The sequence below is a fragment of the Fusarium oxysporum genome, chromosome 4, assembly GCF_000149955.1.
Source record: "Fusarium oxysporum f. sp. lycopersici 4287 chromosome 4, whole genome shotgun sequence".
In the NCBI taxonomy this organism is placed as follows: Eukaryota; Fungi; Ascomycota; class Sordariomycetes; order Hypocreales; family Nectriaceae; genus Fusarium; species Fusarium oxysporum.
The window spans coordinates 886,899-909,157 of NC_030989.1; the positions used below are offsets into that span (position 1 = coordinate 886,899).

The 22,259-nt window shown below is 49.6% G+C and overlaps 2 protein-coding genes across 2 annotated transcripts; both read right to left on the reverse strand.

The window, feature by feature from the left end:
- Positions 1-1,387: 1,387 nt before the first annotated feature.
- Positions 1,388-5,954, reverse strand: FOXG_07700 (uncharacterized protein). The gene is made up of 3 exons (XM_018386298.1): positions 4,368-5,954; positions 2,864-3,893; positions 1,388-2,800 (listed from the first exon to the last, which is right to left on the reverse strand). The coding sequence occupies exons 2-3, from the start codon at positions 3,747-3,749 to the stop codon at positions 2,325-2,327; spliced, it is 1,362 nt and encodes a 453-aa protein (XP_018243438.1). The 5' UTR covers positions 3,750-3,893; positions 4,368-5,954; the 3' UTR covers positions 1,388-2,324.
- Positions 5,955-13,866: 7,912 nt separating this feature from the next.
- On the reverse strand, positions 13,867-21,936 carry FOXG_07701 (uncharacterized protein; the record flags this gene model as incomplete). Its single annotated transcript, XM_018386299.1, has 7 exons — positions 13,867-14,711; positions 14,761-16,964; positions 17,022-17,730; positions 17,911-18,734; positions 18,918-19,331; positions 19,387-21,710; positions 21,806-21,936. The coding sequence occupies 7 exons, from the start codon at positions 21,934-21,936 to the stop codon at positions 14,061-14,063; spliced, it is 7,257 nt and encodes a 2,418-aa protein (XP_018243439.1). The 3' UTR covers positions 13,867-14,060.
- Between the last annotated feature and the right edge of the window lie 323 nt (positions 21,937-22,259).

The window sequence follows — 22,259 nt, forward strand, 5'->3', positions numbered from 1 at the left end:
CATCACTTTGTTTTACTGTCTTGCTTCCAGGGTTGCTTTGATGAGGCTTGGGGAAATACGGCGTGTGATTGCACTTTAATGTACATGAGGAGGACAAAGAGAGGGCAAAAGATGTAGAATAAGGAGAGCCGAGAGATGAATCAAGGAGCGGGCGCTATGTTAGGTTATTAGCCTCGAAGTTAATGTAACTATGCAGTATCATTGAAGACATTTCCAGGACTTTGCCTCGCTTGCCTTGGTCAGATCCATGTAACCATCTCAGCCCCAGCTAACTGTGGCTTGATCAGATCATGCTGGATGTGACAGAACATGGTGACATGGCTCCAGTCGTACACAAGACGGTAGGTAACATCGAGGTATAACAGTAACTGTTAAGCAGTAATCAGGTGTATTTGGCTCCTCCCAACAAAACCCAGCAAAGTTTGTTTCTCCAGGTAGTTACTCGGATCTCTGTGATCCGGTCAGCCTCAATGTCTGAAGCTGTCATTGTCTTCTATCCATCCATTCACCCCCCGTTGCTTTTCTCGGCAGACCAGCCTGTGCCCCCCTCCATCTCGACCGTGCTGATTGCCTCTTTGGGCATGAGTGTCCGACCCCTCCCAGAACTCCGGTGCGGGGGAACCGGCGCCCATGAGGTCGGGAGCGGCTCACCAACGCGAGGACAAAGCGACCAACCTCAATTGTGGAATCACAGTCTATAGCACAGCTAAGTTAAAGTTATTTATACCCAAAGTTGCTGGGGTTGATCCATTGAGCTATTTAACTGTAAAGCAACCGACACCATTAGCTTGTTCCCTGTCCTTATTTCTGGTACTATTGAAGAAGAAAAAAAAAACAGAATTGAGTTTGACCCTAGCTTCGATGTAACCAACCGGACGATAAGTCGATGGACTATAATATGACGCGAACAAGGGAATGACGCGAGATATTAGCTTCCCTAGAGAATACTACTCTATTTCTCATGCCCTTTTGCTGATTGCTTCCAAACTTCTTTCCATAGTCGCGCAGACGGCCGAGTTTACCCCTTCAAGACACTCCTGCACAAGCCACACATGCATGATGAGAGCTGAAACCAGCTTGGCATAGATTTTCTGTCATCTTTTGAAAAGGATAGTAGCATAGTGGCTTACATGCAGAAGACCCAGCACCTTTGTTCCTGCAGAGCTCCTCAATAGGTCCTTTCCTCTTCTGGTAAGTCAGATATAATGTGACTTTTTCGTATTCTCGACTCCTCTCTCTCGATTGAAGACTTCTCCAAAGTTCAAAGACATGGCTGGCTTTGGGTTGCAGCCCAGGTGGCATCTAGATTCTTTGAGGACTAGACCAGATCAGACCCCAGTTTTACGAGGATCCAAGTTTCGATTTCTGTGTTTCTAACGCAGCTTGAGGCTCCTCAGAATAAGCTATGTGCTGCTAGTGCTATGGGCGTTCAGTAACCGCAACTCTGTTTTGGGGTGTTCCTGGGAACTACTTTGAGAAATAGGCTGTGAGGCTTCTAGTAGACTGAGGCTGCTCTTCTTGTATGTGCCCGAGCTTCTTAAAATGTGGCTTAACATTCAAAATAAACAAGGGCGAGAGTCTTCTCCATTCCTCGGTCGGCGACAATTGTTTTTGTTCATTTCGCTCCGAGTCTGTTTGATGACGCTCAAATTGACTTCCTTGAGAATGTCAGTAATGCATTGCCTGAAGCTGCGAAACTTCAACCCCCTCAATCTAAGTCCATAGGGTGTCTATAGCTGTCCGTAGAACAAGAAATATCCCCAATGTTTCTCTTTCCCTCATCCCATCGACCCTCAGCCCGAGCATGAGCCCGAGCCCGAGCCCGCTATACCCAATGCTGTTCCTTGATGCTGTGGACTCCCTCCCCAATAGACTGAACCGAAAATCAAAGTCAAAAACTCCATTTTGTACCGTGCCCCTAACCTTTAGCCAACCCTTGCCCTCTCCAGTGCAGCTCAACGAGAACATATATTTAAAACAAAGTTGCGGCGCCAACTTCTAAAAGACTGATGTAAAGTCAAGGGACCAGCTTGAATGAGTCTGAGTCCGAAATTTTAGTAGTAACCATGAGGAAAAGCCGCTCAACGGGCCCAATGCATATTTGCTTCGATAGGTAGTACAGAGTATTGATTGGAGTATGCCTGCTAATAAGCCAGAGATTGTTGATCATTCCGGCTGGGCAAATAAATTACTCTTTCATGTTTCGTGTGTGATTTGTGGATTATCGTAAATTAAATGACAGCCACGCTTAGACGTGAAATGACTGCATGTGGCGCACAAGCGTCAGAGCCGATCGACGAAACCGCGTCTAGGGTGCACTACCATCAAGCGCTTTGTCCTTCCCCTGAATTTTCTCGCGATTTTGAGGTTTCCTCGATACTCCGATGCGGCTTTGAATCTCCAGGTGATGGCTGCTTGTAGCGGTTTTCTCGCTCTTCGCTCGGGCGACGGGGCCCTGGATACCGTGTGCCAGGCGGTGGCTCCTCTGACAATATAGCTGATACCGACTGTTTGTTCTCGCTGCCGGGTCTTTCTTGCGAGGGTATAGACGTTGAGCTGCGTATCGGTGACATTCGGCGTAAAGGTCCGCCAAAACTCTCTCTGCGAGACCGTCCCGGCCCGATGACCCTGAAGGGTGACATGTCACTTCTTTGTCGTGAGTGACCACGTCGCGATCCACGAAAAGCTGCGCTCGACGAGCCGCTTTGACTAAGAGGCGGAGGTGATCGATATCGCTGCTCACTGCGGGCGGGGGAAGGGGCATGATGCCCTGTTGCTTTGCGCTTTCTGGGAGTTTCCCCTATAGTCACGGAAGCTATGTCAGTTCACAGAGAGTCTCTCTTTCTCTTGGTCTTGGACGAACCAGAAGGACTTCCGGGTCGGTTCGAGCTTCCGCTAGCTTGCGATGTTGGTGGCTGCCAGTGGTGAAAGTATATCGAAGGACTTGACTGGGGTTCTTGTTGCTGTTGCTGAGCTTGCTGCATATGCGGATGCTGATGCGAGTGCATCGGAGGAGCGTGTGCGGGCTGTGGTACGTTGGTGTTGAGCTCGGTAATGCTGATATGCCCATGGGCCGTCCCTATAGCACCACTCACTGTCTGGCTTCGAGGCCTTGATGGTGATGGCGGATACACATATCCGGCTGCTGGAGTCGATGCAGATGGAATGCCCGGGTGCTGTGCGTGGGTATGCGACAGTGTTTGGGGTTCTCGCTGGTGTTCAGGCGACACAGGCCACTGTGCGGGCATAATCTGGGCACGAGGAGGAGCCTGTCCAGGAGGCATAAACTGCTGAGCCCATTCCAGGGCGGCTTGTGGCGCGACTCCTCCGCCACCCATGCCTGCAAATACCAAAGGAACCATGGGAGGAGGTATACCTGCCTGAAGCGACGTCCGCAGCATATCCATTTCAACTTTGCGCTGCTCTAGACGCAAACTCTCCTGTCTTGTCCGCGCTTCCTCCTGCTTCGTCCGCTCTTCCTCCTGCTTTCTCTTATCCTCTTCCGCCCTCGCCTGCAGCCAATGTCTCATGGATTCCTCTGCTCCTTGCCATTGCTGAGGTGGAGCAGGTAGTTGGCCCCATGAATCTCTCTGCTGGTGACCAGGAGGGCCCAAGGATGGCTGTGGCGGAGGCGGAGGAGGCGGATGGGGTGGGAGATGAGTAGATGGAGGAGCACCAGCTGCTGGGGGCTGCTGGGGAGGAAGAGTCATGGCCGCCGGCGGAGGCAGGCCACGATGAGGAGCCGACATGGGCTGTGATGGTGGACTGTGTCCCCGATAGGCGACAGGCAGAGAATTGTTTGCTGGTTCTCGATATATCAAGGGGGGAGAAGGTCGAGAGGTTGAAGGCGGAGTCGGGAGATCATGGACGGACTTGTAGCCGTAAGTTGGTGGCTGCTTGACGGTAAGCATCGTTGTATGGTAGCTGGGCTACGCCAGTGGGGACATTGGTACGGCAAGAGGAGATGCGTGGATATGAAAGGCGCATGTATTGTTGGGAGGCTGGGGCTTGCTGCAATTGACTTTTTTCTTAACAGATAAGAAACAGTTGACTGAGTGCTGGGCAGGGGACGTGGGTAACGATGTTATACAACAAGATTACACTTCACGCTTGAAGATCTGGGTAGTTCTGGCAGGACGGTTCAACCAGATCAAGTGATCAAGCAAATCAGGGAGCAAAACGACAACATTGAAAAGAAAGGGTTGCCAAAAAATATTGTTGTTTGGGCTGTAACCGTCTCGTGGATCCTCTAATACTTGTCTCAACTAGGGACTGGAGTTATAAAAGGGAGAAGAAACAGGCGACAGGAATATAAAGCAAATGATATCAAAGAAGGAAGAAGAGGGGAACAGAAAGAAGCGGCGTACAATTTGGGTTGTGGATATGCAAGCTTTGTATAAGATGGCCAGAGGTGACGGGCGGCGAGCTGGAGATGTCGGCCAGCTCCAGGTCGAGATGAGCGGGGCTGATGAAACCAGTTGACAAGCAGGCCCAAGTTCATTTGGAACCAGTCATGGATGGCTCTTCCACATAGCATACATGGGGGGCACGCGCAGAAAAGAGCTGTCAACGAGTGCGAGTTAGTAGGAAGTTTGTGTGAGAAGTGGAGAAGGTCCAAGGCTGACAAGAGACGACTAGAGACGTTGAATCGATGTGAATGGATTGGGCCGAGATGAAGGAGAGAAGGCCCAGATATGGAAAGTTCCGCGGTGAAGTAAAAAACTGCGAGAGAGATTGGAGCTTTAAGCTCAGCGAAGCTGTTGTAAAAGACGGCGTAGTGAGTAAGGATGCATCAAAGGATAACAGCTTAAGACGCAGGTACCAGCCAGCGTGGTGTATTGTCCTGCGAATCACTCTTGTTATTCACAACTGAACGGATACGTCTAGGTTCTTGTTGACATCGATGATTGGAGTCTCCAAGCAGAGCCGCCCTTTTAGTTTAGAAAAAGGAATGTGTCGAACAGTACCCTTCCTCAATCAAGGATATATTTCGTCCTGTTCTTGTGTCGTTGGTCGTCCTGTTCAAGCTAGCTTACCATTGACAACTGAGGCAAATGGGACGAGGGTAGCTTGCAGACTTCAGGGAGCTATGGCACGAGACCAACGGCTTCAGGGACCAAGGTTGTTTAATGAACGAATAGGAGGGAAGCCCAAACAATACAAAGAGGAGAAGATAGTCGATGATCCTCGATAGAAGATGGAGGAGAGAAAGGAAAGAGAAAAAAAGAGGGCTGAGCAGCTTCGGTATGAGTGGAGAGAGGAAGAGTGACTGGTGGAAAGTGAAAGCACACGCACACGCCCGCACACGCCCACCCGCTTGCTTATACGCACATCATCAAGCGCCGGCCGCCGAGTTGCTCTTTACCGGTCCGCATCTTGACGCATCGGGGTCGTAATTTAACAGTCAAAGACTCTTCAAGACAGAGTGGAAACGCTGCGTTGTGGGAACTTGCCCTGAGCGGGCAGGGTATGCTCAAACTAACAAAATGATTAGGGATCAAAGGGCAAGAGACCACGGCTAAGAGCTCGACGGCCATGACATGCACCAAAGCACGGGTTCAAACCTCCATATCTGGCCAGAGCAGTCCGGCATTAGACATTTAAGAGCGAATATCGTTCCAGTAGAAAGAACGGCTATGCTCTTGATCATCTCACCAAGTACCAATATGGCAACTTTTGAAAGTTAAGGATAAAAGCGTGTATCAGAAGAGATTTGACAGATTTCGGGACACATGGTAGGGACAAGACAAAACACTAAAAAGGTAGTTAACCCAGAAAGCAGGGGTCGGTATTGTAGGGGCAGTGGCAGAGGCAGACCAAAGAAGTGGCTGAGGGGTCCAGGGCTGGGATGATTGCTACCATAGAGATAGAAAACCCAGACGGTCCCATCGAATTGAACGTGCGTCGTGCATGCTTCTGGGGATTCGAGCAGCCAACAAGAAGACAGGATGGAGAGACCAAAAAGGGTACAAGTTTGGGATGAATAGATCATGAGAAGTGGAGTGGCATCGGGAACCAGGGAGGGGCGTGCACGACGTGGTGAAAGAGGTGTGTAGATTGCGGTGCGAGAGGCAATAGAGGAACTACTTCATCAACACATATCCAGATACAACATCAGTGTGTGGTAGTTAGATGTAAGTTATTAGTCCAAGCCCAATGGAGCGTTCTCTCTTCCCTTCTCTTCTCCTCCCTTTTGCTTTCGTTGCTTGATGTTCTCGAAAGCTATGCTGAAAATCAACGAGGCACAAGATGCTGCAGACATTCTTACCCAAGGACTCTTTTTAATAAGCTTTCTTTGTACCGACTGACTCTGCACCTTACCCCAGGCTGCAGCTACGAGCTAATGACACGAGCGCTGAGGCAAAGTGTCCGAGCTGCTGCAACCTCTGAACCACCTGTCCAAACAAGGCTCTCAGCCTTGATATGATACACGGGCGGGCTGGCAAGACATGTTGCCTCAAATCCGGTAGTTGGGCGGTAATTAGAAAGTCATCAATCGTGTTGTTATACGGAAGGGTGGACGGGTGGAAGCCCCACGAGTGGCTTGATAGGGTCCTGAAGTTTACATACGCCAGACACTTGTGGCAGGCAAACAATAATTTGGATGTTAGTTTTTAGCGCATCAGCTTAATTCAATGCAGTTAGGTTGATGATAGGGCGTGCAGAGCTTCATCAGATACGTACTTTGGCCACCAAGCTTTCCTCAATCTTCGTATTCCCTGTCTTCTCGATTGCTTGTGATTTTTTGCTTCGTTCTTGTCTTCAAGGTTTACTGTTAAGGATCCAAGGGTGATGTCGGGGGCTTGGCCGTAGTAGACATTCGAAACAGGTCATGTTGAGTAAGTCAGGTCGTAATGTAGCTTCTACATTGGATGTAAACATTGAGTTTCGAATGATATGGTGCAATCGAAGTCGTGGGCCTTGTTTGAAATGAAGCTTCAGACTCAAGCCGTTCGTGTGTCACAAGGATGCGACTCTAATCGAAGCACAGGAAGTGGATGAAAGCATGGATCGAATTTTGAAAATACCTAGGCTAGAAATTTTGAGAAAAGCTGTTGCACGAAGCGCGGTTCCCGTCGTAGCAGGGTTTAAGCCGCTCTCCAGTAAAGTACTAGGCTTGAATGCCTGTGGCTTGTGATCTATTGTTTCGGGTGTGACGGGGGGCACTGCATGGATAGAAGGGTCGAAGAATTGCGAAGGTCATTGAAGTCGTCCACGAAATAGCGTTTTCATTGGTCTGAAGCAACTGGATTCCATCTCTGCCTACCTTACCTAATATAACGTAAATTCCCTGAGACAGGCAGTAGATGCCATGAGCCTAGACGTGGCTAGGCTCCTACTGTCTTTGGCTGCTGCCCGCATCTCGCTTCTGCAAGGACCTCATATCATCTTCTGCTGTGATGAACCAACTTCGGCAGGTATTCATACATATTTGTAGAGCCTTGGCAGAGAAAGGTAATGAAAGGTGAGGAAAAGAGAAGCTCCACTGGCAGTTGAGCCCCGAGCCACCCTGGCAATGGCCCTGGTTTTGGGGTTTGCCTGGGTCTAGGCCAAAATGCCTTACAATTAGCTTGTGACCAAGTTGCTTCAGCCGCTCCTTCCGACCTCATGTGGCGCTCAGTTTGAGCAAGCTATTACTTTGTGTGTGGGCTTGCTTACATCCACCACAGACGTCCCCTTTCATGTCGGGGTTCCGCGTTTCATCTTTGCAAATCTCCATCCTGCCAACCCACTTTACCGAAGTTACAGGGAGATATATATTTTCCCAACTGCTGAACGATTACGCATGAAGGGAAATTGGCCAAGACGAGGCATTGTCAGACACTAGTCTCCGATCATGAATTGTCCGATCCTACAGTATCACAAGTCAATCACCATATAACGGCTAGCCGGTGCTCACGATCTCCAGTAGCAGCCCAGCATCATATTTCGTCATTATAAAACCGTCTCAAGCTGTTGCAGAACTAGGCCTTTCCCAAACATACTCGTGGCAACGGGCCAGATGTCAGAGTAACCCATGGAGGCCACCAGGCCTGCTTGCCTTAGTAGTCAGCCCTTCCAGGATCAGGGTCAACAATGATGCCCAGGTTTGGTCATGATGAATTGATCGAGGAAAATTGGCACCCTCTTTCTAGTCAGTTCAATCTAATACCAACCCTTCTGCAGGACCTCGAGGCGCCTGGTAGTAATCTAGATTAGCGTTGCTCAATGCTCACCAAAGTGATGGGCGGGGTCTTCCCCCAATTCATCCTTGAAGGCTTGAACCTATCGTCACGCAGCCACACTTACCAGGTCCGTCGTCAAAAGCACGTTGCAGCATGGCTTTCTCGTGGTGGTGGTTCACTAGGCCGCTTGAAGAACCTCTGCAGCTTTAGTCGAAGGCCAAGCTACCTATGTATTCGGTAGCATAAGAAAGACCAATGGAACACTCCCTCCTGACCAGGCCTGTGTGGCGTAGTGCTGTGCGCTGGAGGATTCGTCTGGTTTACTAGGATTTCTCAGCTTTACAAGCCCACAACTAGGGAGACTGATCTCATCCGACACAGAAAAGGAAACAGGAAGCTTCTTTGAGCTAGCCAGAGCCCGTCCTAGCAATCGTCATCAATGGGCAAAGATGAGCAAGCTCAGGCGAGCGGTACCCCACCCTTTCGGAAAGCCCCACCCTCTCGAAAACCGTTACCACTCCTTGTTGTGCGCCGTTAGATATCGGAAGTGCGCCACGATCCAGGTCAAGGTTCTGACCTGTGCACATACGCGGATAAGATTGTTGATCAGTCTCTCGAATTCGTTTGGTGGGCTAGCTCAGGATCAACCAACCATTCCCTCTCAGCCATGATATCTACTATGTAGAGCTTAAAAACGGATGTTTACATGGCAGCAGCCAGGATATGGCTTTTCACACACAAAAAGGCGTACGGAACCCAGGCCATACGAGGTTATCGGACCCTGGACATCCTCAGATACGATTAATAGAGCAAAATAGATAACAGAATCCATTTTTATTTCGACCGCACAGGTCTTGTTTCTTGTACCTGTCTTAGCTGCCTCTAAGTGCGCTTCCTTATGTTATTCTGTTTGTTTCGCGTAGAGACATACAGGGCTTACTGAAATTCATCCCTTATCTCTGCAGAATTGTAACCAGTACTTTGAAGCGAGTCACCTGCAAGGGACGATTTCACCTGGGAAGAGGCTCAAGATTCTTGGAGTGGATGCAGCGATACTTGCACAAGTTGGCTTCCGATTCGAATCTAGTCTGTCACCGGTGATACTTCTGAGTTGAGAAAAGTTTAGAAAATTTGTTGACGTTGATGCTAACCCCGTCTTTTGTGATGCTTATTCTTCTCACGCTTTGGCTTATTGGGGGTAATTCAATGCCCGGGAGCCATGGAAAGTTCCTGCACAGGTGCTGCCATAATAGCATCCGATACCCTCTCGAACATTCCGTCCGGTTTCTCTGCTTCACAACAGCTTTGTTGTACAAGGAGATCCGTGGTGTCTCTCATATCGGACGAGTCGTACGAACTTTACCCTTGGAGTACGAATCAGGTCAAATTTAAGGCCCAATTTGTCTTGCTTTACTAACTAGGTAATCAGCACGAACCCGAGGAATCAAGACTTGATCAAGTTCCCACCTTTCTGGGTTGTTTTGACCCCTCTGTTCGCTATTGGGATATCAGATCAAATGACAGTATTGTTAGAACGACGCTGTTTGAAGTACTATCCCGGATCGCAAATTACATGACCTACAGACCCATAGAAGTCAGCATCAAAGATGATCTCACATCTCTATTGGTCATACTACTCGTGTACATTGGCCTTAGTGATGATTCTAGGCAAGCATCCTTTCGCGATGATTGCATACGGATATGTACGGGAGTACAGCGTCTCCAGATCTACCTCGGACTTGGAGTCAACATCTATGTAGGTGCATTAGTTGGTACTAGCCTGTAAGGGGTGTCCCTAGTGAGGCTCCGTGCAGATCTTGTACCAATTAACATTCGCCAGGGCATGCTCTCCCAGTTCCAAGGACTAGGGATCCCAGGACCATATCATGCTCTGTCCAATTAGAGAACGAGTTGGTCGGTCGGGCCCGAGACGCACCTGCAGCTTGGAAACCCCATGTCGAGAAGGGACATCTGAAACACCAAGTCACGCCCTGTCCCCTGTCCCTGCCCAGCTCCTTCTTACGACATTCTCCTCATTTGTGTTGTTTTGGTGGAAGTTTGTCCAAACTGGGCATTTCCTCCCATTTTTCATTTCGTCCAACGACCCTTCTCTCAACTCCTTCCTTGCTTGACTTCACTCTCATCTCGTCATCTATCCTCTATCCCCGGCTTCCTGTCCCACATTTTGTCACCTCACTTGGACTCGTGCATAATTATCCTTGTCTCCTGCAAGTCTGGATCCATCATCCTACAATGAACCACATCAGACACCAACATTGATATGAGATGAATCATCTCCGTTTTGCATACTTCATCCAACAGAAGCAAAATGACTTGCCTTCCTCGTTTCGCTTGTCGCTTTTAACTGGTCGCATGCACGTCTCGATCTTGTCTTAGGTTAGCCCGGCCTGTAGCTTGAATGACACAATGGATGTTGCCTCCGATGCACGATAGCACCCGATATCATCTGCACAAATCTCTGAGCCCGTGTTTAAATGAACCGAGCGACTAAGTTGTCACACTAGCCGTTTACGCATGTCGTCTAGCGAATCTAGCAAAGCTGTTCCAGAGCCTCAGCCGCAAGTTGAGGGCATCCATACATTGTCAACAGATGCACTGATCCCTTTGTGGTATTGTCGTGGATCTCCAATTTGCAATCCTGGTCTCGTTCGGTACCTACGCCTACGAACTTGGCTCAAACTTATAATGTGCTCATTCAAATAATACGCATGCGTGTGAAAGGAACTGGCCACGCCATGCCAGCTGTTGGAACGGGGGGCTGCCTCAATCAACTTCTACGTCCGTCTTCGTCTGGTGTCTTGTTAGATAGCTCCATTACATCTAGGCACTTGTCTGTCTGATAAGAGCGCACGTGGCCATGCTCTGTCATGGAGTTTCCTTAACAATGAAGGAATGAGATTGACTTTCAAATCTTTTCTCCTGATCACAAGTACAGGATGCCTGTCGATAGACCACGATTACTTGCTCTGCGGCTTCCATGATTACTGTACATCAAGCAACTCAATTCCGCAGATCCTTTACTGATCAGTCGCAGCCCAGGATTTGCGACAGGGCTCGCTCAGGCACAGATACATGGACCTATCTTAGTCGGCTCGTTTAATTTGCCGCCACCTATGAAGTTGGAAGCTCTTGTTCGCCCGTGTGAGCTGATGGATCGGCAGCTAGCCTTTAAGCGACTTTCCCACCCACCCTCGTGGTCGGCCCAATCCGATGACACCCTTGTAGTTTTTGGATCTAACTATCCCGATCCATGTGCGGGTCTGGTCTAGACGGGACTCAACTCCAGGGTGAGAGCATCCTTCTCAACGCCCTGCCTTGCCCATCCAGTCAAGGGGTAACTTAAGGTATGGAGAGGTGTCAGACAATTCCGCCTGGCCCAACACAATCCAATGACCCCCATGTCGTTGGTTGACTGAGAATACTGAAGCCCAAAGCCTGCACTTGTGATCACATCCACATACTGACAATCTTCGAATAATTGACAGACTCGGTCTCGGGTAACTAAATCAGGATACGAAACTCGGCTTTGTTTTGCGGGAGCCCACCGCTATAATGTCTGTGTATCTGGCTTCCGAGATTCTCTGGTGACCGGCTACTTGCACCCAGGCACCGTTACACTACTGGCCTTTGCGGCGCGGCCTAGCTGTAGAGTATCTAGGTACCCTGGCTACAGAGCCAAAAGGCTTTACCCTGTATGAAGTACCGAACCGACCGCAAAAATTTCCGCATCAAACAAGAAATGGCCATGGTCGATCACCAGGCTACCGGTCATGTCGATAAGTAAATGATTCGATAACCCACATCTCAACCTCACAGTGCCACAAGCCCTTGATTATTTGGGCGATCAAGATCAGCGAAGTGATTCCCCTGCTAGCGCTCCCCGTTCCATCTGACATGTGTCTGTCGTGCCAGAACCCACGAGCCCACGAGCCCCAAGATTTAAGGCAAGCCATCGTGTAGGGATCGACACCGGAGGCTGCACTGGATGCTAGGAATTGTCCTTCTCTGTTTGGTAGTCCGGACTTGACGAAAACCTACCCGCCCTGACTAAAAAGGCCGGCTTCCGTACCAGAACTTGCAACACGACTCCACGACTCCGACTTCAATTGCGTGGCGAGAGATCTCATTTGCCCGTCTGAGCTCCCTTGTCTCTGTCGATCATCTTTCCCTCTATTGATATCACCCAATTACGAGATGCTGTTTCTAGATGTTGACTTCAGTCTGGCTTGCTGGCCTAGCAACAAATAATCAAGGAACAAGGACGCGTATCTGTTAGTCCACGGACCATAACTACTCTCGGTACATATGCTCCCTTGCCTCCAAGTTGCTATACCTGGTCGTTCCGAGTTTCAAATTTTTATTAGAAAGGAGAGTGACTTAGATCATGAGACCTCGTCTTCATGTACCAACAGCTTGAAGGCTCGGACTGAACTATGACGAAAATAACATTGAGGAAAATTGCGCGCCGCATGGTTCGCAGAGACAAAAGGCCGCAATGTTGCCACGACTGGTTTTTCTTCCTGTTGCAACCTAAATCAGGTACTGAACTGGCTTAACTCTCAGTGGGCTTGCACATTGCCAGCTGAGAACCCCTTCCCCTCCACAGTGGCATCTGCATGTCTTTACGCGAGATCGAATCCTTGAGCCAAGGTTATCATTGACCAACCAGACACGCCGGGATCTGCCATTGATCGAGAACTGATCGGTTGGTCAGCTTACACGTCAACTCCTTTTCCGCTTCTCCACCCAACACCCTCGCCACTTGTTGTATGTGTGGCTATCATCCCGTCGACAACATGCAGTCACGCAGTAGGGTCTGACCTATCTTGAATGGATGCCGCCGGAGACTCGTCTCATCTAAGTTAAGTTAATCTCGGACACCAATGCGTTGTTTGTCGCCAACGGCCGCTAGCGTGAGTCCCCCCATGTGGCTCCTCGCCTCCATCTTATCCTTTACTCCATGTCGATCATGTCCATTTATGGCTATGATTATTCAGCTTCGTTCAACTCGAATTCACTACAGTACACCCTCCAATCCTTATGGTGTCAAGCATCGGCGAACTGGCGTGCAACTTTGTTCGAGGTAAACCGAAGGGCCACTGTATACTATTCACTGTGCATCTGTCAATCAATTACCAGTTTCTGAGAGGCTCAGACAGCTATAATTTCATTGTCCAGTTTCCCTCACCAACGTTCTGTAATTGTAATGGCTAAACCTTTCCACAAATCATATCCAGCCAGGTCAACTCTACTGTAACCTGTGGCATGTTCTCCTGTTCTTTTTGGCGCTCGGGTCCCAAAACAGTGGACCATACTTTCTATGCTGAATCGATGATTCCCGCGAGAAGAATAGAATAAAGCAAAAACGAGGTATCTTGTAAGGCTCCAAACAGCCTACCATATAGCATGTACCCCCTTAGCCATCCAGAATAGAATGTCCTCGCTCACCTGCGCCTCAACACAAGCCCCCATCCTCCTCGAATGCTCCTCGCTGAAGTAAAAACAATTATACGAAATTTAGATCATGCCCAATAACATGAAGGTTGTGAGGCGGGAGAAAGCTCTTTTCGTCCACCCATGTAGAGTGTCTTTTTCTTTCTCTCGCATAATCCACCAAATCCATGAACATCAAGTTCCGTTCCACCAGTCATCCTCAATAATCCCTACCATGTTTAAACACGAGCATAAATTCATATCATCCATTGGTGCTCCCTTCGCCTTGTTGGTAGTATAGGTCTATGAAACAGGTCAGGTCAGGTGCCATAGATAGTTATGTTGGGATTCAGAGCCTGTAAGAATCTTGTTTCGTCGGACAATTGATGAGGCTTTGCCTGACCTTGCCAGGCCTTGCCAAGCAAAGGTATCTCGATTGTCTTAATGAGGAAAGATTCGATCCTTCAACGATGAGGCAGACGAGGTCAGGCTACTGCGTTTGCTAGAATCCTTTCCAAAACTGTAAGAGTTGTTCTCCGCTTTCTGGCCCTCTTCAACAAGATTCGTTGTGCTCTGCCGTTGCGGTTTTTTGAGAACACCTCGCGACTTGTCGTTGGATATGTTGCTAAGCGATGGTCGCTCGCTGTTTGACTCGCTGTTGCGGCGATTTTTGACAAGCTTTCGAGGCAGTCGCTTCTGTGACTGAGAGGTTGAGCTGTCTGCGATTGACGCCGTGTCTATAGACCGATCATCACTTGAAACACGGCCAAGGCCAGAGGCATTCATTGAGTGCGGTGAACTGCCACGTATGGCTAGTGGCGATGGCTCTTGTTCTCTGTTGTAGACAGGGCTGTCTTGTGCTTGTAGAGCCGTCTGGTCAACCGGTTGGTTGAACACTGCTTCTTCCTGCATCGGATTAAGAGACACGTTGGCCAGCCCCTTTGTTCCCGCACTCGGTTTGACCATAGGAGATGGAAGAACAAGCGATGAGTTAGATCTTTGGGTAGCGACTCCGGATTGCGTGTGGGGGCTAGGTGTGGATGATGAGTCGCGTTGCAGTGGAGGAGAAGATTCTGGTTTTGGCGGTGGGTGCTGCGTCATGTTAGTGAAGATCCCATCCAGTAATACTGGTTTCCCTTACCTCAACGCTGAGATATGCGTCGAGCTTCTTTTTCAGAATCTCTGATCTAACTGGCTTGGCGAGATAGTCATTCATACCAGCAGCCAAGCACTTCTCCCTGTCCCCTTGGATAGCAGAAGCCGTCATGGCAATGACCAAAATAGTGCGCACTGCATCGAGAGAGTCCTTCCGAATTAGCTTTGTCGCCTCATAACCGTCAAGAACCGGCATCTGGACGTCCATCAAGACAACGTGATATGGTTTGCCCTCTTTGGCCTTTTGCCGGAGCCCTTCCACAGCCCTGAGGCCATTGTCGTATGCAACAACGCCCTTGTACCCCAATCTCTGCACGTATTGTATAGCGATCTTTTGGTTGATCGGGTTGTCCTCGGCAACACAGATGCGAATCTCATCCTTGGGCACCTTAGACAAGTCCAGATAAGGGTTTGGCGATTCCGCTCTCTCCACAGGTGAAGTTGCTGCGTAGTATCGGTCGACAGATGGCGTAGCTTTGGTCTGCGCGTCTCCTGCAGCAACATCAGACTTGGCCTTCTCAAACGTGACAGTAAACCAAGCAGTTGTGCCCACATTCTCTTCACTCTCGAGCCGAATCTTGCCCTTCATCATTGTCTCAATGAGTGACTTGCAGATGCTGAGACCGAGACCGCTTCCACCGTATTTTCTCGCTGTGCTAGCATCCGCTTGGCTGAAGGGTTGGAACAGTTTTGCTAGCTGCTGAGGAGGAATACCGATGCCAGTATCTCGAACCCAGAAAGTGAGGGTGGCGTGCTCCTTTGTCTCCTTGTCCAGTCGAGCACCAATAGTGATCGAACCATCTTCGGTGAACTTCAGACTGTTTCCAATAAGATTGCCCAAAACCTGGTGTAGACGGATAGGGTCGCCGTATATTAGCATGGGCGGTAGGTTGATGTTTTGTACGATCTTGACATTCTTCTTGGACGTCTTCTCACGATTGCTATATGAGACTGCCCGAACGACTTCGCGGACCATGTCTTCGGGGTTGAAGGCAATAATGTATAACTTCATCTTGTCTGCCTCCATCTTGGAGAAGTCCAAGATGTCATTGATTACCGTCAATAGCAGATCAGCGGAGACTCGAATCGAATCGGCCATCTCGAGCTGATCCTTATTCAGATCACTGTCGCGAAGAAGCTCCGAGTTGCCGATTACGCCATTGAGAGGAGTGCGAAGTTCGTGGGAGACATTGGCCAAGAAGATGGATTTAGCCTTCGCCGCTTCCTCTGCCAGCTTGACATTTCGCTTAGCTTCCGCTTCCGCGTTCTTGGCCTTTGTCTCTGCTTCAAGGGCCTTGGCAAGTGCGCGCTTCTGAACGGCTACCATAGAACGGTTTTCTGCAGATATTTTCTCGACATTCTTCATCGCAAGGGCGTTCGAGTAGCTGATGCCAATCTGGTTGACAAGAAGCTGCAGGACCGTGACGTTGCGATCTGTGAATGCGCCCGGTTCACCCTCCAGATAGAGCACGCCAAGGAGAGGCTTGTTGCCATGACAGATCGGAATCGCAATAATACTCTTGCCAACGGGGTTTCTCTGAAGCCAGGATTCGTTGACATTGCCGAATCTCTCGTCAGATATCAAGTCAGGGACAAAGACTGACTCAAGGAAGCGGGTAGAGTAGAGAACAACATTCTCTGCAATAAGTGAGGTTCCTGATATAGGGATACCTGGTATATGGGCGGAAGCTCCTCTCTCAGGATCACCACTTGCTGCTACACACCAAGTATCCATGTCGTTCTCTTGGACAACAATGGCAGCCAGCGTAGCTGAGCCACCACAAGTCTGTAAGATGACGTCGCACATAGTCTTCAAAAGCTCGTCGACTTGCAGCATAGAGGAGATGACCTGCGACGAGACAAGAATGGCGTGCAGATCGATCATATCGAGAGCAGGCAGTCCCGCCCCGGGCTCGGCCTGAATGTTCATTGAGCCTCGCCATGCCCCTATGCGCTCGCCCTTGTTGAGGTCGGCCATGTTCATCGTGTTGGAAGGGATGCGTGCAAGATCTCCACCGTCCTCTGCGTCTCCAGTCCTGTATTGAACTGAGGTGGCATCAGCGACAAAGTCGGTTTGAACACCGGTATCGCAAGTACGGTAGTTTCTTGTAGGACCATGTAGTAACAGGCTGTGTTCCTCCTCGATGGCTTTTGAAACACCGAGAGCCCCCATCTGCCGGAATAAGCCAACTGCTTCAAGAAGCGCTGCTCGAGCTGACCGACGCGCACTTCGTCGGATGAACATACCAGCCATAAGATAATTGCCAAGAGCTTCATCAAAAACGGAATTATGCTCAGCTGCATGATCCAATGCTTGCTCATAGTGCTGAATGGCATTTCCATGGTTCAGGGACAATTCCTCAATCTGTGCTTGCAGAAACTTTATCCAACTTAGGTAATTAATGTCAGAAACAGTGCACCACTCATCCATCATCTTCACATAGCGGCGCAGTTCCTTTATGACCTCTTCGGCCTGCGAGGAGAAGTCTTCAGTTGGAGAGCAGGGAAGTTGAAGCTTTTGTAGCAGGTATCCAGCACGAGCGAGGCCGTGGAACAACAGTATCAACCTACTGTTGTGCGCTGACCATAGCATACTAAGCTGATCAACGGCGTGACTTCCAATTTCCACGGCACGCTCATAATGTCCGTAAAGGAATAGGGGTATGATCTCGAAGCTCTCATAGAAGGTGACAGAGCGGTTGCTCTTACGGCTACAGCTGATCAGCCATTTCTTATAGTTCTCCGCGTTATGTGTCTCGTCGTTCATGACTTCCAAGGCGTTGCTAGTGCGAGTCTTGCCCTGAAGAGCCCGGCAGAGCTGCCTGACGGCAATGAGTATTGAACCTCCTCTAGAATCAGCATACCAGTTGGGAGGTTCGATGCCTTCGCCCATAGAGTGGAGGGCGAAAGCTATCCTCCGGCGAACATCGTCGGCGTATCGTCGCACTTCTGGCGACTCGAGAATGGCAATAGTGGTGGCGATAGCGACCGAAACGGCGACTACGGCACCTGACGCCAGGACAACATGGTTAGGCATTGTTTCTCAAGTCTGCAGAGAGACTGCAGATGTAGGAGAGAAAGAGAGAGGGTCTCGAGATTGGTAGAGCAGCTATTGGGATGTATTGCCTAGCTCCACCGCAAATTGTGTCATATTGAACCGGGACAATGCGATCATCGCGAGATAGAGGAATGCCATTCCAGACTGTGGATACGCGCCCCTTTCGAGGTGCATCTCGACCATCATGAGAGTGAGATGATAGTACCGTAAGCCGTCGCTCCACCAAGCAGCGCTAATGGTTTCGGCCAGCACGGCTCCGACAGGTGCGACACTAGGATCCTCTGCTTGCTTATAGTTGAGAAGTTCGCCACGTCCCATCGTTTGAATTTGGATTGACAGGCGCTCGAACTTCTCGTCGCACTTTTGGAAGCTTGGCTCATCATCGACAGTGACCCCAAGGCCGACCAGGCAGTCTTTGAGTGAAACTAGAGCAGAAGCGGAATCACCACTCTGGGCGTATATTCTTGACTGTAAGACGTATGCTGGTGCTTTGTCGAATGGTGATTTCCCATTCTTGAAAATAGTGTTGAGAATCTCGTTCGCTGCGGTATACTGACCCATGTAAAGATAACACTCTGCTGCTCTGAGGTAGAGCTGCATTGTTTCGTCGTAAGATACATCTTCTTTGCCGTCTGTCCAGGGATCGTCCTGGAGGAGAGTAAGAGCAGTATTGTAATATTTTGCGGCTGTGGGCTTCGCACCGCTCTCTGCGGCGGCTTGGGCGCAGCTCGTCAACAGTTTGCGATATTGGTAACGATTTGAAATTCGTCTCTTGATGATGTCAACCGCTGCACAAATATGCGAGGCTGTGTTGTCCAGCTGTTGGTTTTCGCCGCCATAGTATTTTTGAAGTGTCTGGGCAATAATGAAATGCATCTTCCGAGAATTGCATTCCTGCAGGTCTGCCGAAGCATGAATGTATCGGTCATGGGCAAATCGAAATCGATCATCGGTCTCACTAGGCACAATGATGTAGGCCTGTATGGCTGCTTGAAGACCAGCAATTGCCTCTCCTTGCGAATAGGTTTTGTGTGTAAACGTCGCACAACATGACCCCTTATCATCCTCATGGTAATCAAACTCACCCCCCATCAAATGACAGATGAGTTCAAAAGAGAATGAGTTGCCGATAAGGGCAGCCCAAGCGAGAAGAGTCCGTGCTGCTGCAGGGAGCTCTGACAGTCGGTGTGTTATGAAGCCTGTATCAAGTATGTCGTAATCCTTTTCCCCTTGGAATTGCTCAAAAAGCCTGTCAAGGTCATAGTGCCACTGGCTGTCTCTGTAATCGTACCAGATACACTTCTTCCGGTGGCAAGCACTCAGCATCTCTCGCATGTAGAATGGATTGCCAGCCGTCTTGGATTGCAACACCAAAGCGAGAGGCAAAACTTCTTCCTTTGGTCGGCAAAGTGTTGTCGAGACGTATTGAACTATATCGTCTTCGGTCAGGGGTGACAATGTTATACGCGTGACCAAAGGACCGCCCGAACGAGGATACTCTGCTGGTAGCAATCAGTCGTCATTCATAGGACTAGAGCATCTATTAGTACATACCTTCGCCTTCAGGGAGATGAATCATGCTTTGGATTTTATCCCATGTGATTTCTTCCGTTCGGTAGGTCATGATGATGACCATTTTCATCCTCGAAGCGATGATTTGGGATATGAGCTCCATTGATTCATCGTCGGCAAAGTGAAGATCATCCAAGCAGAAGCAGATGAACTTGTGTGCAGTGAACACGCGAAGTACATCTAGGAATATGTTCATCAACCGCATTGTCTTGGTGGATGTACCCGTACGAAGAAAGTCTGAAGATGATTGTGAAGCAACGCTGGGGTTCCTGGCAACTGGCTTGGGTGAACTTCCAGGAGATGACCCCCGTCGTTTTAACCCAGACTTTCCATTTCCTCTGATGGAGGCGAATTGTAGAGACGATGAGATCGAACGGCCAATTGATGCTTCTGGGGGGCCGAGAAGAAACTCCGGGAGGCCCAAGAGACGGTGCAGCATTGGCCAGACGGGGCGAACGAACTGCTTAAGGCCCTGATGAAAAGGGGTCTCCGTGTTCCTCTCACCCCAGACTTGCTTGAACAGGGACGAAAGCAGCTTAAGCAGAGGTCCAAATGCTGTTCTCCTTGCGGTGTCAAATTTCGCAGTGGCACAGTATCCCCGCCGCCTGGCATCCGCCAGAACGCTTTGAACAAGACAGCTCTTTCCAAGACCTCCTGCACCCTCGATTGTGACAACCTCACAATGGTCGCGCCGTCTAAACTTGGCCGAGCCCAGCTGTCTTGACAGGCTGGATGCTGTCGACTCTACGACGCTGTGGCGATTTTGGGAATCGGGTCCTGAGCTATCGACAAGACTGCGTGTCTCAATTGAAATTGACTGGTGTCTTTCCCATGGCCTGGCAATTCTCGGAAGGGTCCCTGATGGCGAAGATGAAATTGTATCGCCAGACACCGTCTGGGTATCCGAAAATAAGGGGTTGAAGTTGGTCTTTGGTAGCTTAGGGTCAGAAGAAGCAGTGTGGGTAAAGGAACCGCTGCGATAGTTCGTGCCATCCACAGAGCTCGCTCCCTCGCTAGAAATGTCGTCAAAAGCGGCCATATCGTTTGACAAGGTTGAACCGTCAGAGAACCGGTTCGTGTTTCCCTTCAAGTTCATGGCATGGCTTTTTGCGACGCGATCAATGACCTTGTTTAATTCTGCTTGCTCATGCTGGCGGCCGATCATGATTGCTGGAAGCATGAAGAATGATGATACGTCTTTGGTTCCAATCCTCCACTCCTTAAGTGCCAACCAATCTCCGTCACCGAGAAACTCCTGGACCTTGACCAAATCATGGCGAAGCCCGCTCGCCGAGTGATAACGGTCTTGGACATTCCTAGCCGTGCATCTTTGTATGATCCTTCCAACCACGTCAGGAATATCAAGCCTCACTGTAGAGACGTTCGGTATCCTCCGACCAAGAACACCCTGTACGATGTCGAGGGGGCTATCGCCTTCGAAAACTGGTCTCTGAGTCAGCAGGGTCCAGAATAAAACGCCCAAAGAGTAAATGTCGGTCCGACTATCTGGCTCAGCAGGCATTCGTCCTGTCTGTTCAGGGCTTATATATAAGAGCTTGTTCTGTGCTCCGAGTTCTTTGGAAAGCGTTGACCATCCCGTGCTCGTCAGGCCGTGTTCGAACGAGCGAATTCCAGACCCAAAAGACATAACTTTGACCTGCCCAGTTTCGATATTGAAGTGAAACGCATCGCCTCGAATTTCGCCATGGATCATGCCAAGGTTGTGGTGAAGAAGCTCCAGACATTGGGTCGCACCTATAGCAAAATCTAGAAAATATTGTAGAGAAATTGGCGGGTGCAGTTCGGGTTCGTTCTTCCGTAATGAGGTGAATGTCTCTCCTTGTATGCGAGCTCTGTAAAAAGCCGGTCCCATGTCCAGCACTTCGAGTAGATAATTGGGTCCAGGATGCTGGTATATAGAAACAACAACCTGTGCCCGATCGCCAGGAAGGGGTTGTAGCCTGATCAAATCGATAGGTTTAACAATGTGCTCCCCTGTCGGATCTGAAGTGGCAATTAAGCTTTTAGCTATGTGAAAAGCCCGCTCCTCTCGCAGGGCGTGATATGATAACCGAGCAACGACTGGTTCTTCGATATACGCGGCATCGCTTGGTATATTGGAGGACGATGAGGCTGGGGGTGTTATTGCTTGAGTATCGTACCCGTCGATATTCGATATTTGGGCGTAAGGTTCTGACGGCGATGGGCGGCCGGAATGTAGCCTCAGGGCGGATCCTGGGCTTGAGGCATTGTGAGAGCTCGAAGGCGAAGGTACCGACGACACCCACCGCGTGCCGATTACATGCCTAGAAGTGGTCAGAGAATGAGATGAACATGGTGGAAACCAGCTATAGTGCAAGGGCTGATGATGAAGGTTCGCAGAGTATAGCGGAGAATTTACCAGAAGTCGTATGAAGAATGGAAAGGTAGCTGGCTTTCATCCCATGTATAACCAGCTATCTGACGAAGTCGCTCGTATATTCGAGGCGGGGGATCAAGAAGGTCGTCGGTAACGAGAGAAGCACCGTCCATGATGGAGCGCGAACGACGGCGCGCCTCGTGGATATCACAATCGGTGTCGGTAGCAGGTCAGAAAGACCACGAGAAGCGATCGTCAGTGTTCAGTTCAATTAAAGTCTTAGGCACATGCAAATGGAGCGCCCATCATCGGAGATATATCGGCCGTGGTTTCAACGTTGATGGCGCAGAGCAATGACTGAATTCAGTGTCGGAGGATGACAAATGGAAAAGAGAGTCGGGCGCGGCAAGATTCGGCGTGCATAAATAAAGCAACGACAGGAAGGATATGGGATATTGTATGTAGGATCTACGTTTGGTAGGCCGAGTGTTTGGTG

Bases quoted from the DNA above. Each gene is read 5' to 3' on its own strand.
- FOXG_07700 (XM_018386298.1), bottom strand. From the start codon at position 3,749: ATGTCGGCTCCTCATCGTGGCCTGCCTCCGCCGGCGGCCATGACTCTT. The intron at 2,801-2,863 runs GTTCGTCCAAGA...CCGTGACTATAG, and splicing joins CCGACCCGGAAGTCCTTCTG to GGGAAACTCCCAGAAAGCGC.